General features: G+C 35.8%; 2 protein-coding genes across 2 annotated transcripts; both read right to left on the bottom strand.

The window, feature by feature from the left end:
* Positions 1 to 6,202: 6,202 nt before the first annotated feature.
* On the bottom strand, positions 6,203 to 11,159 carry LOC109017616 (MLO-like protein 13). Its single transcript, XM_035689083.1, has 14 exons — positions 10,940 to 11,159; positions 10,788 to 10,845; positions 10,398 to 10,612; positions 10,013 to 10,129; positions 9,691 to 9,751; positions 9,491 to 9,588; positions 7,981 to 8,055; positions 7,807 to 7,895; positions 7,672 to 7,721; positions 7,538 to 7,578; positions 7,179 to 7,439; positions 7,001 to 7,068; positions 6,840 to 6,900; positions 6,203 to 6,739 (listed from the first exon to the last, which is right to left on the bottom strand). The coding sequence occupies exons 1-14, from the start codon at positions 11,057 to 11,059 to the stop codon at positions 6,512 to 6,514; spliced, it is 1,542 nt and encodes a 513-aa protein (XP_035544976.1). The 5' UTR covers positions 11,060 to 11,159; the 3' UTR covers positions 6,203 to 6,511.
* A 738-nt stretch (positions 11,160 to 11,897) lies between these two features.
* LOC108989949 (endoglucanase 25-like) lies at positions 11,898 to 15,451 on the bottom strand. The gene is made up of 4 exons (XM_035689592.1): positions 15,350 to 15,451; positions 13,320 to 13,455; positions 12,791 to 12,963; positions 11,898 to 12,653 (listed from the first exon to the last, which is right to left on the bottom strand). The coding sequence occupies exons 1-4, from the start codon at positions 15,449 to 15,451 to the stop codon at positions 12,252 to 12,254; spliced, it is 813 nt and encodes a 270-aa protein (XP_035545485.1). The 3' UTR covers positions 11,898 to 12,251.
* Between the last annotated feature and the right edge of the window lie 322 nt (positions 15,452 to 15,773).

The raw sequence follows: 15,773 nt of genomic DNA, 5'->3' as shown, positions 1-15,773 counted from the left end.
GCACCACTGCCCAGAGGACCCAATCGCGTCGTCTTTGCCTTCTTCTCTCGGTGAGCATCGCATGACCATTTCCTTCGTTTCTGTCCAACTCCTCTGTAAGCAAAGAGAATATTTCCCCCGTAGGCCTAAGTCTTTCCTTATAACCAATTTTCCCATAATACCCATGCCCTTTAGGATGATTTCCCAAAATACCCTTAAAAACTCTTGTTCATAGGCCTCTGGAAATCCTATTAAAGAGACTTTCTTTAAAATTTCAATGTAATCTACAGTGCCTATGGGAGACTTCATGTTTTAAATCTGTGCATTACGTTGTCTGATTTCCTTTATGGGCTGGGTGAGTTCAATTAAACATATGATTTAAATTGGATTTGCTTTAAGTGTGGACTATGTTGTAAGAGTTATTGCTCAAAGGGTCCACATTTATGTTAATCAGGGGAAGTTTACAAACCATTTTACAGCATCAAGTCTAAAGGGATTTTAAAGTAGTTTTTTAAAGTAGTTTTTTTAAACTATTGTTGGGTCCATTATTTTGTTAATATTTCAATCGACTTTTAACTAAGATTTTTATAAATGATTAAGTTATGTTTAGATAGAAGTCAAGGAACATGTTATGAGTTTTGAATAAATATTATTATATATGATTCCAAGTATTTAGAATGCTATGACACATCTTTCTAGAAAGGTTAAGTAATGATTAGCACCTCGTATAGGTAACGCGCTACAAGTTAGAAATCAGGAAACATCGCTAAAAGGTAAATAATATGATCATATAAATGCATGCGTACTGTGAATATTATTATTATGTATGAAAATATAATGGGCTTATGATTGTTAACTACACTACGCTAAGAGACAAGTCAATGTTAGTTTCCTTTTCGATCTTTGATGAAATATGAGATTATGTTTGAATGAATGAAATTGTTGTTCAATTGATTGAATGTTACTAAAATCATATGAAAACCATGAGATGTCCATGTGGTAGTTCAAAGTCAAGTATGCCATGTAATGGAATAGTCAGATTATGCAAGCCATGTTCATGAAATGCTTAGATTATATATGCCATGTTTATGTAGTACTTAGATCATGTATGCCATGTTCATGTAGTACCTAGATCATGTATGCCTTGGAATGTCATAAAACATTCAAAGCATGTTATGTAATGTCATGTTATACTATGCCATGTACAAGAATATGCCATGCTATATCATATTATGCTTTGCCATGTACAAGAATATGCCATGCTAAATCATATTATGTTATGCCATATACAAGAATATGCCATGTACAAGAATATGACATGCCATGTCATGTTATGCTATGTCATGTACAAGATTATGCCATATTAGAAATGTTCATAAAGCCTAATAAAATCTCATGTATTAAGAAAGATAAGAAATGTAACGGTGCCATGGATTCAAGCGTGGTTAACCACAAGTTAAGTGAAACACGGACTCAAGCGTGTTTCGCTGCATGTTGTGTAAGTTAAGTGAAACACGAACTCAAACGTGTTTCGCTCCATGTTATGCAAGTTTAGTGAAACACGGACTCAAGCGTGTTTCCCTCTATGTTATGCCAGATAAGTGAAACACAGACTCAAGCATGTTTCATTCCATGTTATGCCAGATAAGTGAAACACAGACTCAAGCGTGTTTCACTCTATGTTAAGACAAGATAACCAAGATATTATGCATTCACAATTACATGTTTTGATTATATATGCTTCCGCTTATATTAATAATAAAAATGTATGCTATGTGAGTCGGTGATGATATATTTACGTAAAATCTTTCAGAAAGTCATGTTACGTGTTTGATTGAAATCTATGGAGCTGTATGTATCTTATGAAGAGTATCATAGAAATTAAATGTATGTTAGGCAAAGATTATATTTTACGGTATGATGTACTACTTACTGAGTATTCGACTCATTATTTTTGTTTGTCTTCTTGTTTTCTTCCATGTCTAAATTCTCGCAGATGATGTCTATGATGATGAAGAGCTGGATGGCCAGGAATAGATCTAGTACAAAGACTTAGTGAATAAGTGATATTTTCACAAGAACTAAATTCCTTTTTATGTCATTCATAGGTTTAGTTATGTTCTTTTATATTCGTTCAGTTTCCAAAACAATCATGTTCATTTCAGTTTTATCGTTTTGATGAATTTCAATAAATGAGGTATTTCAGAATATGAATCTCTTTATCGGGTATTATGTTTTAAATGTTAGTAATATCTCTATCCTACGGAAAGGGGATGTTACAACACATGATAAGAGAATTGTACTTAAGGAAGGCACACCACTAATTTCTATTAGGCCCTATCGCTACCACTACCAAAATTCAAAAATTGAAAAGATAGTGAAAGACCTATTAGACTCAGAGGTGATGAGGCCAAGTACTAGCCCTTTTTTCCTCCCAGTGTTGTTAGTCCGCAAGGCGGATGGAAGTTGGCGCCTTTGAGTGGACTATAGGGCATTAAAACAAGAGTTTTGCTACACAACCTCCACCACACTCCACACTCCACATTATTTTAAATTTTTAAATTTTTTTAAATATTTTTAAAATTTTTTTTGAGTTTATTTTTTTAAAATTATTTCAAATTTTTTATTCATTATTCATATAATAAATATTTGATAAAAGAAAAAAATTTTAAAAAATGTAAAGTGTGGAATGTTGGGAGGTTGTAAAGATTTATTGTTAAAACAAGAGACGATAAAAGACAAATTCCCTATACAGGTGATCGATAAACTATTAGATGAATTATTTGGGGCTGTGGTGTTCTCGAAATTGGACTTACGATCTGGTTATCACCAAATCAGAGTTATTCCTGAGGATGTTGAAAAAATTGCCTTTCATACTCATGAAGGACAATACAAATTCTTAGTAATGCCCTTTAGACTAACCAATGCACCAGCCACCTTTCAAGGTTTAATGAACGACGTATTTTGACCCTTTTTTAGGAGGTTTGTCCTAGTGTTCTTTGACGACATATTGATTTACAATAGGTCATGGGCAGATCATTTGGTGTATTTAAAACAAGTTCTGGAGGTGCTTAGAGACAACAGGTTGTATGCTAAACTTTCTAAATGCAGTTTTGGGGTCGAAGAAGTTGATTATTTGGGGCACATTATTTCAGCCAAGGGGGTCAAAGCTAATGTTTCTAAGGTGAAATCAATGCTGGAATGGCTTGTACCTATCAATCCAAAGTCATTAAGGGGGTTCCTTGGATTGACATACTACTATCGGAAGTTCATAAAAAACTATAGGGTAACTGCAGCCCCTCTAACATCCCTTTTAAGAAAGAATGCCTTCAAATAGAATGAGGAGGCCACTCAAGCATTTTAGAAACTTAAAGAGGCAGTTTCTAATCCTCCAGTTTTAAGGTTATCAGATTTCTCTAAGATCTTCACTATTGAGTGCAATGCAAGTGGGATGGGAGTAGGTGCTATTTTAATGCATGAAGGACATCCTATCGCTTATATGAGCAAGGCACTAAAGGGTAAGGCATTGTTGTTGTCAACCTACGAAAAAGAGCTGTTGGCCCTAGTCACGACTGTGCAAAGGTGGAGACCCTATTTGTTGGGTCAGTCATTTACTATTAAAACAGACCAGCAAGCAATGAAATTTCTGCTTGAACAGAGGTAGGCACAGTGGCACAACAAAAATGGATTACCAAACTTATAGGCTATGACTTTTCCATAGAATTCAAGAGGGGAAGGGAAAATAAAGTAGCTAATGAGCTCTCAAGGCAGGATGAGAAGCTTGAAGTGGAACAAGGGTATTTGGCAATGGGGACATTTCCTACCCCGAATTGGATTCATGAACTTAAACAAAGTTACTCTGCCTCAGCTGAAATGGTGGATTTAATGGATAAGTTGCAGAATAAACAAGAGGCTTTTCCAGGCTACTCCCCCCAACAAGGATTGGTTTTGAAAAAAGGGCGAATTGTGGTGGTGGTAGATTCTAACTTAAAAAATAAGGTGCTAGACTACCAGCATAACAACCCACATGCGGAGCACACTGGATACTTAAAGACCTATCAACGAGCCAAGTGAGATTTTTTTGGAGGGGGATGAAAAGGGGTATAAAAAAGAAAGTCAGAGAATGCAACATCTGTCAAGTGAACAAAAATGAGACAATACCAACTCCAGAGTTAATGCGGCCCTTTCCTATTCCAAGCCAAGCTTGGATTGACATTTCCTTAGATTTCATAGAGGGACTCTCTCTCTCTCTTATGGGATGAGTGTTATCTTAGTGGCTGTTGACCGCTACACAAAGTATGGCCATTTTATGGCTTTGGCACACCCCTATGTTGCCCAAGGGGTGTGGCTCATGCCTTCATGGACTGGGTCTTCAAGTTACATGAACTTCCTAGGTCCATTGTGTCGGATCAGGATCCTATATTTTTGAGCTCTTTTGGGAGGAATTTATTTACACTACAGGGCTACTCACTGAATTTTAGTTCTGCTTAACATCGCCAATCGGATAGGCAAACAGAGGTTCTAAATAAATGCTTGGAGATCTACCTACGTTGCTATGCTGGTACTAAACAAAGAGAATGGAGTAAGTGGTTATCCATGGCAGAATGGAGCTATAATAACTCCTATCATACAACCACGAAGATCTCCCCTTTCCAAGCCCTTTACGGCTATCCACCACCACAATTACTGTCCTATGTGCTAGGGACTTCCTCAACTGAAGTAGTCGACCAATTTCTGAGATCTAGAGAAAAACTTAGAGAACTATTGAAAGAAAACATGGAGTGGGCTCAGAGTAGAATGAAAATATATGCTCACCGAAGGAGAACATAGAGGAGTTTCGAGATTGGGGATTGGATGTACTTACGTTTACAACCCTATCGTCAAAAATTCGTGGATATGCGTCGTTATGAAATTTTTGCCCAAGTTTTTTGGGCCGTTCCAGGTGTTGCAGAAGATTGGGATAGCCGCAAATAGGCTGAGCTTGCCACCCTCTTCCAAAATCCATCCGATGTTCCATGTGTCCTGCCTAAAAAAGAAGTTGGGGAGTTAGATCCAGCCCCTGCCAACACTGCCACATGTGGATAAAAATGGGGATCTTCAACCTGAGCCTCAAGCAGTGATAGATCTGCGGGTTAGACGCCAAGGCAACCAAGCTGTAATAGAGGTGTTGGTGAAGTGGACGGGAACATCCTCGAAAGACAATAGCTAGGAAGTTTTGTGAAAATTTCAAGAACTTTACCTGCACCTTGTGGGCTTAAGAGGGGGACTTGTTAGGTGCTCGGTTCTGAATACAGAAGAAGGATCGAGGGAAGATGAAGTCTGGAGCATTGGGGCTGTCGAAAGAGAGGAAGCCATGTTAAGCGGTCAGTAATCAGGGCCTATACGGTGTCGTTCACTAGTTTAATTAGAACGCTACGTTTTGTTATTCTGTTGCTCCTGTGTTGTTTGCATGGGAGAGTCAGTTAGCATTTTGTTATTTTCTCTGTAAGAGCATCCCCATCTCATTCCTCATACTACTATTATCCCTAAATTATAGGGAAAAATTTAGGAAAAAGCTCAAAAACCCCATCCCATCCCATTCCCTATATTAGGATTTTGATTTAGGAAATGAACAGTGGTTCCCTAAATACCACTATTCATCCCCTAAATCATTTTTTATTAATATTTTATTCAAATAAATAAAATAAATTATTTTTTCAATCGACTACATTTTCTCTTATACTCATATTTATTATACTTTTAAATAATATTTTTAAAAATAATTTAAATAATTACTAAAATATAAAAATAATAATTTTAAAAATATTATTAAACCCTTAAAAAATAATTTAAATTTTTGTTTAAAATATTCACTATAATAATAGTTCAAAACATAAGAAAAAATATTAAGTAGTTAAGTTTGAAAATGGAAGTGAGAGAAAAAAGTAATAAATAAATAATAGAAGAATATTATTTTAATAGAATAGAGAAAGGATAGGGAATGAGATGTAGAAGGTTTTTTAAAAATGAGTAAAATTTAGGATAAAATTATAGGGAGTGTCATTTTTAGCTAAAATTTAGAGAAAAATTTAGGAAATCGAATGTGAATGCTCTAAGTAAGAAGGAATGGGGGAGGGGGACAAGAGGGGATTTTATCGATTGTCTTGTATTTGGAATATTCTATCTAGGAGGTTGGGATTTGCCTTGTGGAATTATGAACAGTGAATGAATATTTTACATTCCCTTCTCACAAATTAAACCAGTGTCTCTACAACTTCCATTACAATCATTCAATTTACTGCCCAATATTATAAGATCCACAACATACTTGATAAAGTCTACAACACACATCAGAAAATGAAAGATTAAGACCTTTATTATTATAGAAAGAATATTTCTTCTGTTTTTTTTTTTTAATGAAAATTAAAGGAAAAAATCTTACTTATGATCCATCTTTAAAGTGAACTTTTACCATCTGAAATCAAATTGCCACATAGCATGTGATGTTTCTGAAGCAAGACTTGAGATAATGGCCACATAGCATTGGAAAAGGCTATTGGGCTTCCGAAGGGAGCTCAGTTACTGATGTTGTAGTTTCTTCAATCGCAATCGTCGCTAGGTCTGAAATCTGACCAATCTGGGTCATTTCTTTATTCATTGTTTGCATTTGTATCTGACTTGCTTCAGAGGGGCGACTTTGTGCTTCGTTGCCATTGAACCAACTACCTATTATTGATCCCACGTCTCCAGGAAAAAATAGTTCTCTGATTTTGCTACCCATCTTCATGTGGTGAAAATAAATTAGGTAAGAAAGAATGAGGATTTTCATATCTCAGGTGAAGCTTATCGATTGATCAAACGACGAAGCATGTATATCTAACCTGGGTCACAATAGCATACAAAGGCAAGGTGATGTAGCTACACAGCACTTGAACAATCACCCTGCATAAAGAAACTATCACATGAGCAACTGAATGATATGATGGGACAAGAACAAAAAATTAAAATATGTTCCATAATTTCCTCGTCCCTCAAGTATTACCCCATAATAAGTCTTGTTACAATGTAACCTACTTTTTCCATGATGCAAGAGTGGAATCCGTATGTGCTCTGCAAAGGAGTAAATGTGAAGAACTTAATAATGCAGTTGTATGTATGATGTACGGTTTTGGAACGAAATGTGAACTACGTAGCTAACTAGCTGATATATGTTTCCTCACCAAGATCCAGAAGAAGAATGCAATCTCAAATGAGTTCTGAAACAAAATGAAGTGTATTATGTCGAGAACAATGGCAGGGCGACCAAACCAAAAGTGATCGTTTGAAGGCTTCACTCTTACTGCTTCATGTTCTTTCTCCTTCTCCTTCCTCGCCATATATGTGACCTGCTGTGCTTCATGATCATCTCTCTTCATCTCTTGTACCCCCATAGCCAAACGTGTAATAACGTGTTCTAGCTTGGCACCCACAAAGAGTAGCAGCTGTCAATCCAACCATCTCAAACATTAGTCCAATTATGTCCATTCATAAATAACTCACAGTAACTGATTTCCACTAGGAATCTACCTAAGCCACTTACAATCAATGGCAAAAAGGACAACCAAAAATATGTGTGCCATCCTGCTTGTTCAATTTAAACAAGAGTAAGATTCAGAATTCCAATCATGAAATGAGATGTATAGGCACACAATCAAGATCTAAGCACATAATTACCTGCCACATTCAGTAGCAAAAAGGCCACAACAAAGAGCCACAGGTACCAGCTACAATGTGGCAATGTTAGTGTGTAAAATACAATCCGACGCTTGGAAAATAGTTCAATAATTAAACTATGCCTTTAGGTTTTACCTTATGCCTACAACTTTTTTGAAATCAACTTCAAGTGTCCGTATCATGTACTCGTGAAAATCAAAACTAGGATCGTTAGTGCAGTACTCCTGCTCGGAAGCAAAAAAACAGATTTAAGTAACATATGAAACAAACTGGATATGCGTATGTATGTAGAAAGGATGCAAATTTGACCTTGATGAATCCTTGTCGCAGTACAATGTAGTCTGACTTGGTAACGGAGCCATAAAACTGTTTGAAGAATGATATCTACCAATAAACATAAAAAGTCTTCAAACATTATCACAAGCATAGAGCAATTCCTTGAACAAAATCTATTATACCAAATATCACTATGCAAGATGGTGTGTTTGTTATAAACGAGTTAATAATTTGAGCTGCCACATTTTATATGTATAATGCAGTCCAGACTGTGCATTGTGCTCTTAACATTGGTGGGCCAGGCCCTTAACATGAGAGCCAAGTTTGCAGAGTACACGATACTGCTGATGGCACATCTGGTGAGCTGGAAAGCATCGCATAGCAGAATATTGACCTCATCTTTTTTCTTCTACGCCATACATGGAGAGACACTTTAGTTTGCATTACTCTCTATAGCATTACGTACTAAATCCTATAAGTTAACTCATTGCCTGTTGTGTGCATTGGAAAAGTAGCGATTACCTCGACTTGTTTGGCTTGGAGCATCCAAAGAGTGCATTGATGTTACTGTTTTAAAAACTAGAAAATTTATAAATGACAAACAATGCACTGATGTTATTGTTTCGGAAAATGCTTTATCTCCCGCTGGAGATTAGTAGTGTATTTTTTATGTGTTTTTTTTAAGTTATTTTTTATATAGATTTTTTTAATAATTTTAAATAGTTTTAAGAAATAAAAAAATTCAGAATATTATTAAAAAATATTTTCTTAATCACGAAGTAAAATAAAAAATCATATTTTATGATTTTTTATTTTACTTCGTGATTAAGAAAATATTTTTTAATGATTTTTTTTTTACTTTCTATTTAAGGAAGTGTTTTTAATGATGTTCTAAATTTATTTTATTTTTTTAAAAATATTTTTTATAATTTTTTATTTTACTTCATGATTCAGTATTTTTTAATATATATTTTTTTACTTTCTGATTAAGAAAGTATTTTCTTAATGATGTTTTAAATTTATTTTATTTTTTTAAAATATTTTAAAATAATAAAATATCTATATAAAAAATTACTTAAACAAAACACATATAAAATAACACTACACCTCCAGCGGGAGCTCCCAGCGGGAGCTGTAGCATAATCCTATTGTTTCATGATGAAAAAAGTAGGATTTAGTAATTCCTACGTCTTAAACTTTCATCTTGCTTAGTTGGGAATTAGTTTAAATAAGAAAATAGCAGGTATAAAATTAAGAGACACACAGACAGACACTGAACAATATTATGAAAGTTTAAGACAACACTATGATAACAGTCATGCTTAAGAAATAAGCAGTGTACGATGTTTTTGTAATTTATAAAGAAATAACTATAATTTTTTGTATCAATGGAGTTCTTTTCTGACTAATTTGGGGATATTAAAGTATGAAGAGATAAGCTCTAAGCTCATCTAATTAATGAAAGAAAAGAAAAAATGCAGATACCTCAAGATTCATACTTTGTGAATTTCAATAAAATTGGGAAAGATAAATTCAAACTCACCATCCAACTAACAATAGCTGTCCTTTTCCAATATCCCATTGCATGATCTTTGACAAACTTGTTAGCATGAGTGCTACTGCCCCTTGTTGCACTTGGATCTGCATAAAAGATTATTTATGTGTTCATTCCAGTTAAAAAAAAAATTCAATTAGCTAATAAAGTATCATTCAATATATATTACAAATCTAGGTTCAGATTACCTCTCCTTGACTGCGCAATTTCCTTCGCAATTTCGTCCTCCCAGCGCTTCCACTGGCGTATCTACATATGCAGAAGAAAAATTACATAAACTATGAGATTCTTGTCAAAGAGCTTGTAAATAATGCAACAAATGGACAATAGATTAAGAGTAAAAACCACAAATTCTTGTCATGAACTAAAGCGATGCAGATTTCAAATTGCGACATTATCACGAACAAAGGGCACAAAGATACAGAAGGCATAACAGCTTCTTAAAAGAAAATAGAATTATAAAAACACTTTTTGCAGTGGAAACTAAAGTAAGAGGCATGAATAGATTACCCTGGCTCCCCCAAGAAACATTGTCGTGACACAGAAGATCACATGAACAACTGCCAATACAAAAATGAAAATGTGCAGTTGGTGTAATGCTTCCAATGATAACAATGGAACCTTTCCCTGAGTATGAAAAGAAAAAAAAAAACAAGAGATGTAAGTATGGATCAATTGAATATCCGCTTTATTAGATAGCTTATACTTCCATTTCAATGATAAACATCATTTTTGTCTTTTAAGGCGACACCTTTATATCATTTGCACTTGAAATGGATGGAATGCATATTATTCATTTTCACACGTATATATAGCACATCAATATTTACAAGCATCTTGAGAATAAAATAAGTTAGGTATAAAAAATAAGTTATAATCAAAGATTTTAACACACCTCATTTAGACAGTGCCCTGTATTAGTAACTTCAGACAGAAGCTGTCGTTGATTTCTTACAGCTCGATGAGAGTTATGTTCGGAACCATTTGAGGAACCCTTGTCCCTCTTGCATGGAAGCATGGAAGATGCAAGATGAGATGGTATGCATATACGACTTATCAAACCTTGAAAGACCGTTAACAAAAGGGAAATGAACCCTAGAAGCATCAGTTCTGTAAACAAGCATCAGGGGAGCACATTGATCAGGCTTAATTAGCAAATAATGTAAATATTTGTACATGCTGAATTTGCAAGTTAAAATGAGAGAGGGAGGATTATAGGGTTGCAAAAATGGCTATGAATGTGGCTTATGAATGTGGCTTATGAGAGAGAGAGAGAGCAGCAAACCTTCCATTAATTTTTGCAAGGCTCCATATAGTTGATCTTGTTCCTTATGCGTCAAGAACTGAATGGGGAAGCCAACACCAACAAACAACAAACTAATTAAGGCTATGGGCATTATGATAATAATGTTAGAGCTCACACGACAATTTGAATACCTTTCCAAGGTGATGAAGAGCTCGCTCAGCACAAACAGATATAAGAATAATGATGGAGCAGACAAGGGCAACTATCCATGTTGGCGTATACTCCAAGGAGCTACTGAGTTCCGCTTCCATACCCTTGTAATGCAGTTCACAACGAGGTTATCTTTGTATATATGACAGAGATGGTTGTGCTGGGGAGGCAAAGAATATGTAAAAGCTAAAAGGAGAACATTATAATGTGGACGCAAGTTGTTAATGCAATGGGAGGAAACAAACAACTCCCATTGATTCATGGTGACCATTCTTATGTAATGCACAGAATGTAGAAAAGTTAAAGTGGAAAGGTAACAAAGAAGCTCTTGCTTTATTCTTAACTTCAGTCATTCCCCAAGATTACAAGTCTGATTAACGTCAAAGATAACTTTCCCGAAAGGAATGACTTGGCCCTAGCAACCAACAGCACCAAGGGATAGATCGTACTACCATTGTTAGCCAACGTGTGGCAAGTAACTGATTGAAAATGAACTCTACCGTTCCAACTAAGATAATTAACCTATCCAATCTCAGTCGTGGGGAATACATACATGCATGGTGACCTATTCTGTCGCCAATGACAACGTAAGAGACAATATGGGAGTGCAAATGTAATTGTCTCCCTGCGAAACATTCAGCGGAAGACAAATTATAAATTTACAATCTAGCACGCTGGCTAAAATGAGATCGGGTGTCGTCTGCAGTTTGAGTCCTCTCTCCAATTAACCAGAGCGTTACCAAGAGAAAGTTCGTTGCCAACAACGTTCAAGAATTGAAAACTCATGTAATGGCTGAAATCAATTGGCACAAACCGAGAATATATTGACATGAATACCGAGATCTGCCGCGGGAAGGTCAAGATACCATTGGATGGAAATTTTATGGAAAATTTCAAAGCTAGGAAGAATAAAAAAGCAATACGACGAATAAAACAAAATTGATTCAGTAAGATAGAAATTGATTTGTGAACTCATTTCAAACTGTTAAATTCTTGTCTAAAGAATGATAATGGTTACATATATATTACATATACGAAAAAACTCAAAAGAAAGAGACATTCCCAAGTATCAGTGATCGATTCTTAACACTGGCCATGACCCTGGAATCCCCAACCAGGCCCCAACCCATTGCCTTTAGGAAGTTAGTCATTGCTTTCTTATGTGCATCTCCTTCTTCGTCGTAGCATTTCTCTTAACAATAAGGAGATACGAACACCATAAACTATTACTGCACCAAAAACTCATTAGTCATACAGCACACTTGGCAATAGAAGATGAGGTGACACAATAACTCATGGTTTCCAAGGTGCGGGAGGTGGTGGCGGGGTTGGAAACATGGGGGGAACTGCAGAGAAAATGGTGTTCTTGTCAATCCCAGTAGTCCCATCACCAGACAAAGCCACAAGTGCGGCAACTAAACCTGCGTTGCCAGCAAGAGTCGGCTCTGTGTAATTGTAGTTTGTACGAACATCATGGAAACCATCATGCTTGTCAGGGCCAGCAACCATAGCTCCAACCAATGTATTTGGGTTTGGCTTCGTCCTGTCCCGCCATTTCCAGCCTCCTTTACAGTTATACTTGATCTTGTTCCTAGGGATAGATGCACCTCTATGGTGGGCGTGTCTTGGGTAATGACTACCAAAACCCACAATATAGCTCATCTTACGAGGGTTTTTTCCAAGGATGTAATCAATCTGCATGTAACACCACAGTAAATTGTCCATCATTTATCAGCACCCACTTATTATCACGTGACCAGAGTCAAGTTCCCTACAAGACCTTTTCTTATTGGTAAAATAAATTTATTGAAGGAGATTAAAACATCATGTACCTGTGTTTTGGCAAATTCACGCAACACTTTGGTTGAATAGAAATTGGGCCCACAATACCAACCAGGTGTATCTGCAGCTTCGAGATAATCACCATAGAGCGTAGCTAAAAAGGCTGCATTGACCACATATTGAAGAGGTTGAGGCCTTCCATGGTTTAACTGAATCAAACCCCCTGCAAAGACTCTCCAAAGAATCAGAACGAATTCCATCCACATTAAATTAGGGAAAGGATACTTAACATACCATTTGACAACCAGACTTGACTGAATTGAATAAAAATTATATTTTTGAATTGTTATTCAAATATTGGTATTTTCATAAATGAAATGACTTTTCAGCTGCCCTTTTTCTTAAAAAGAATTGAGAATTTAAAGAACAAAATGAAACAAAATAAATTTGATTGATTCAGTCAAATCTGGTTGTGAAATGGTATGCTTCCTAGAAGGATACTTACTAGATATGGAACAATATAATGTCAATGGAGTCCTCGCTTCAGATATAAGGTCAATGAAGTAAGAGGTAGTGTACCTTTGGTTCTATTAAAGCTAGTGAAAATGGGAAGGTATGAGCACATAATGATGCTGGTCTGATTGTGGAATGTCCTTAAAATTTCCTCATATGGATACCCAGGGCTCAAGAACAACCGCAAACGGCTTAGAAGAACCTAACCACAAGAAAATAAGATCCTGTCAGAAATAAACCCACATGTGACCAGAGAGCTATAAGGCTCGGTTTGGATTGAGAGGGGCTCTCAACTCATTTCATCTCATCATTACAAATTTTACAAATTTCACACAAAATACAATAAACAATTCAACTTTTTCAAATCCCAAAACAATAATAATATTAAAAGATTACATTATAATAATATTTTATCCCACTTTTAACTTTCATCTCAACTCACTATCCAAACCTAACTTAATATGGGCAGAGGCATGGGGAGGGGCTAGAAGAACCTAAACACAAGAAAACAGGACGTGTCATAGTTTGCAATTTATGATCTGTCACAACCATATTGTACGTTAGAGATCTTCAGATTGGTGAACATGTTAGATATGTGTGTGTGTATTTTTGCGTCTTCACCTATGTTTTATAGTTTCCTATCATTATATATAAAAAATATAAATTACATACAAAAAGATTGTTCGGGGAAAATATAAAGCCACTCAAACTTCCACCCAATCTTCAGCTACCCCTTCCTAACTCAACTAAAAGATTGTAACGTACCATCTCCCCTACAAAGACAAAATTACCACTATAAATTCTAACACAACCACAAAATATACCAACTATTTTTTTTAAAAATATTTTTCACATTTTTCAAGTTTTTGATTTTTCAATCTTTTTTCATGTTTTTAATGCTATTTTAAATTTTTTTATTCATCCAAAAAATTTCCCAATTTTTTCTTTTTCATAACTATTTTTTAAAGTTTTTATTTATTTTTTATTTTTACGATTATATGACTTTTATTTTTCTATCAATGGCATTTATGCCAAATTAATTAAGGAGGGAGAATTGCAATATTTTAGTAGCTTAAGGGAGTGATTGCCAAAATTGATAGTTAGGGGGTAATTCCAAATGAGATCGCAGTTTAAGGGGGCTTGGTTTATTTACAAAAGCTTTTTATTATAATATAAATTCAGCCCCAAAAGATAAATTTTTGACTTCTCCATTGGCTCTAAAGTTGGGAGGTCAAACCCAGAAACTCGTGAACTTGGTCCTCTAGACATACAAATGAAATTAGAATAATGATAAAAAAAAAAAAATACCAATGTAACACGCTGTAGAACTAAACTCTTCAAAGATTCCAGAATAATGCAATTCATAAATAGGTAGAGGCAGACCCAAGCCTCATTCGGGGCATCCATTCAACATATAGTTGTTACATTTGTTGATGACCATTTTCATATGACATGGTTGTTTCTGATGAAGGCACGATCTGAACTTCTTTTCATATTCAAAGTCTTGCGAGAAGAAATTAAAACTTCATTTAGACAAAAAGCTCAAGTTTTGCATTCTGACAATGCTAAAGAATATCAATCTAGTGCTTTTGCTACTTAAGTAATAAAGGAATTGTTCTTCAAACTTCATGCTCTTATACACCCCAACAGAATGGGGTGGCTGAACGTAAAAACCGCCATTTGTTAGATGTAACCCAAGCACTTCTACTGCACATGCATGTTCCTAAACTTTTTTGGAGTGATGGTATTCTTACTGCGTGTCACCTTATTAACCGTATGCCTTCATCAGTCTTTGATGGTTCCTCTCTCTTCTCCATTTTGTTCCCTTCCTCTCCATCTTTTTCTCTCCCTCCAAAAATCTTTGGGTGTGTTTGCTATGTTCATAACCTTGGCCCATGCTTTGGTAAGCTTGATCCACGTTCTACCAAGTGTTTCTTTGTTGGTTATTCCCGGACTCAAAAAGGATATCGCTGCTATAGTCCTACTCTTAGACGTTACTTCACGAGCGCTAATGTCACCTTCTTTGAGTCCATACCCTATTTATCGAACACATCTTCGGTTGTTAAGTGTGATCCTCTACCATTACCTACTCTTACCCTTTCTCCTGCACACTCACCCACTTTTACCCAACCAGCTTCAGTGCCTCCCCTTGTTCCTTTATAGGTGTACTCACGTCGCTTGCAGCTCCTGGCTCCCATTTCTCCACCAACTTTGTCTTCATATTTAGATCTTGAGTTACCTAGTACTTCGGACTCTCCACCTATTGCTCTTCGAGAAGGTACTCGTTCTTGTGTTACTCAACATCCGATTATCCAATATGTCTCTTGTCATGCTTGATCTCAAGTCTTACTTCTCAACTTTCAAAACTTTCTGTTCCTAAGACAGTTCAGAATGCTTTATATGATCCGGGATGGAGGACAACTATGAAAAATGAAATAGATGCTCTTCACCATAATGGGACATGGGATCTTGTTCCTCTACCACCTGGTAAACAACCTGTTGGCTGTTGATGGGTATATA

The sequence above is a fragment of the Juglans regia genome, chromosome 4 (genome assembly GCF_001411555.2).
Source record: "Juglans regia cultivar Chandler chromosome 4, Walnut 2.0, whole genome shotgun sequence".
Taxonomy (NCBI): Eukaryota; Viridiplantae; Streptophyta; class Magnoliopsida; order Fagales; family Juglandaceae; genus Juglans; species Juglans regia.
Note: the sequence above shows the minus strand (reverse complement) of the source record. Positions and strands in the feature narration are given on the sequence as shown.

Bases quoted from the DNA above. Each gene is read 5' to 3' on its own strand.
- LOC108989949 (XM_035689592.1), bottom strand. From the start codon at position 15,451: ATGGGAGCCAGGAGCTGCAAGCGACGTGAGTACACCTATAAAGGAACA. The intron at 13,456-15,349 runs GTAAGAGTAGGT...TCTTGTGGTTAG, and splicing joins GTGAGTGTGCAGGAGAAAGG to GTTCTTCTAAGCCGTTTGCG. The intron at 12,964-13,319 runs GTACACTACCTC...GAGTCTTTGCAG, and splicing joins TAGCTTTAATAGAACCAAAG to GGGGTTTGATTCAGTTAAAC.
- LOC109017616 (XM_035689083.1), bottom strand. From the start codon at position 11,059: ATGGAAGCGGAACTCAGTAGCTCCTTGGAGTATACGCCAACATGGATA. The intron at 9,752-10,012 runs GTAATCTATTCA...CTGCATATGTAG, and splicing joins TGTTTCTTGGGGGAGCCAGG to ATACGCCAGTGGAAGCGCTG. The intron at 9,589-9,690 runs GTAATCTGAACC...TCTTTTATGCAG, and splicing joins AATTGCGCAGTCAAGGAGAG to ATCCAAGTGCAACAAGGGGC.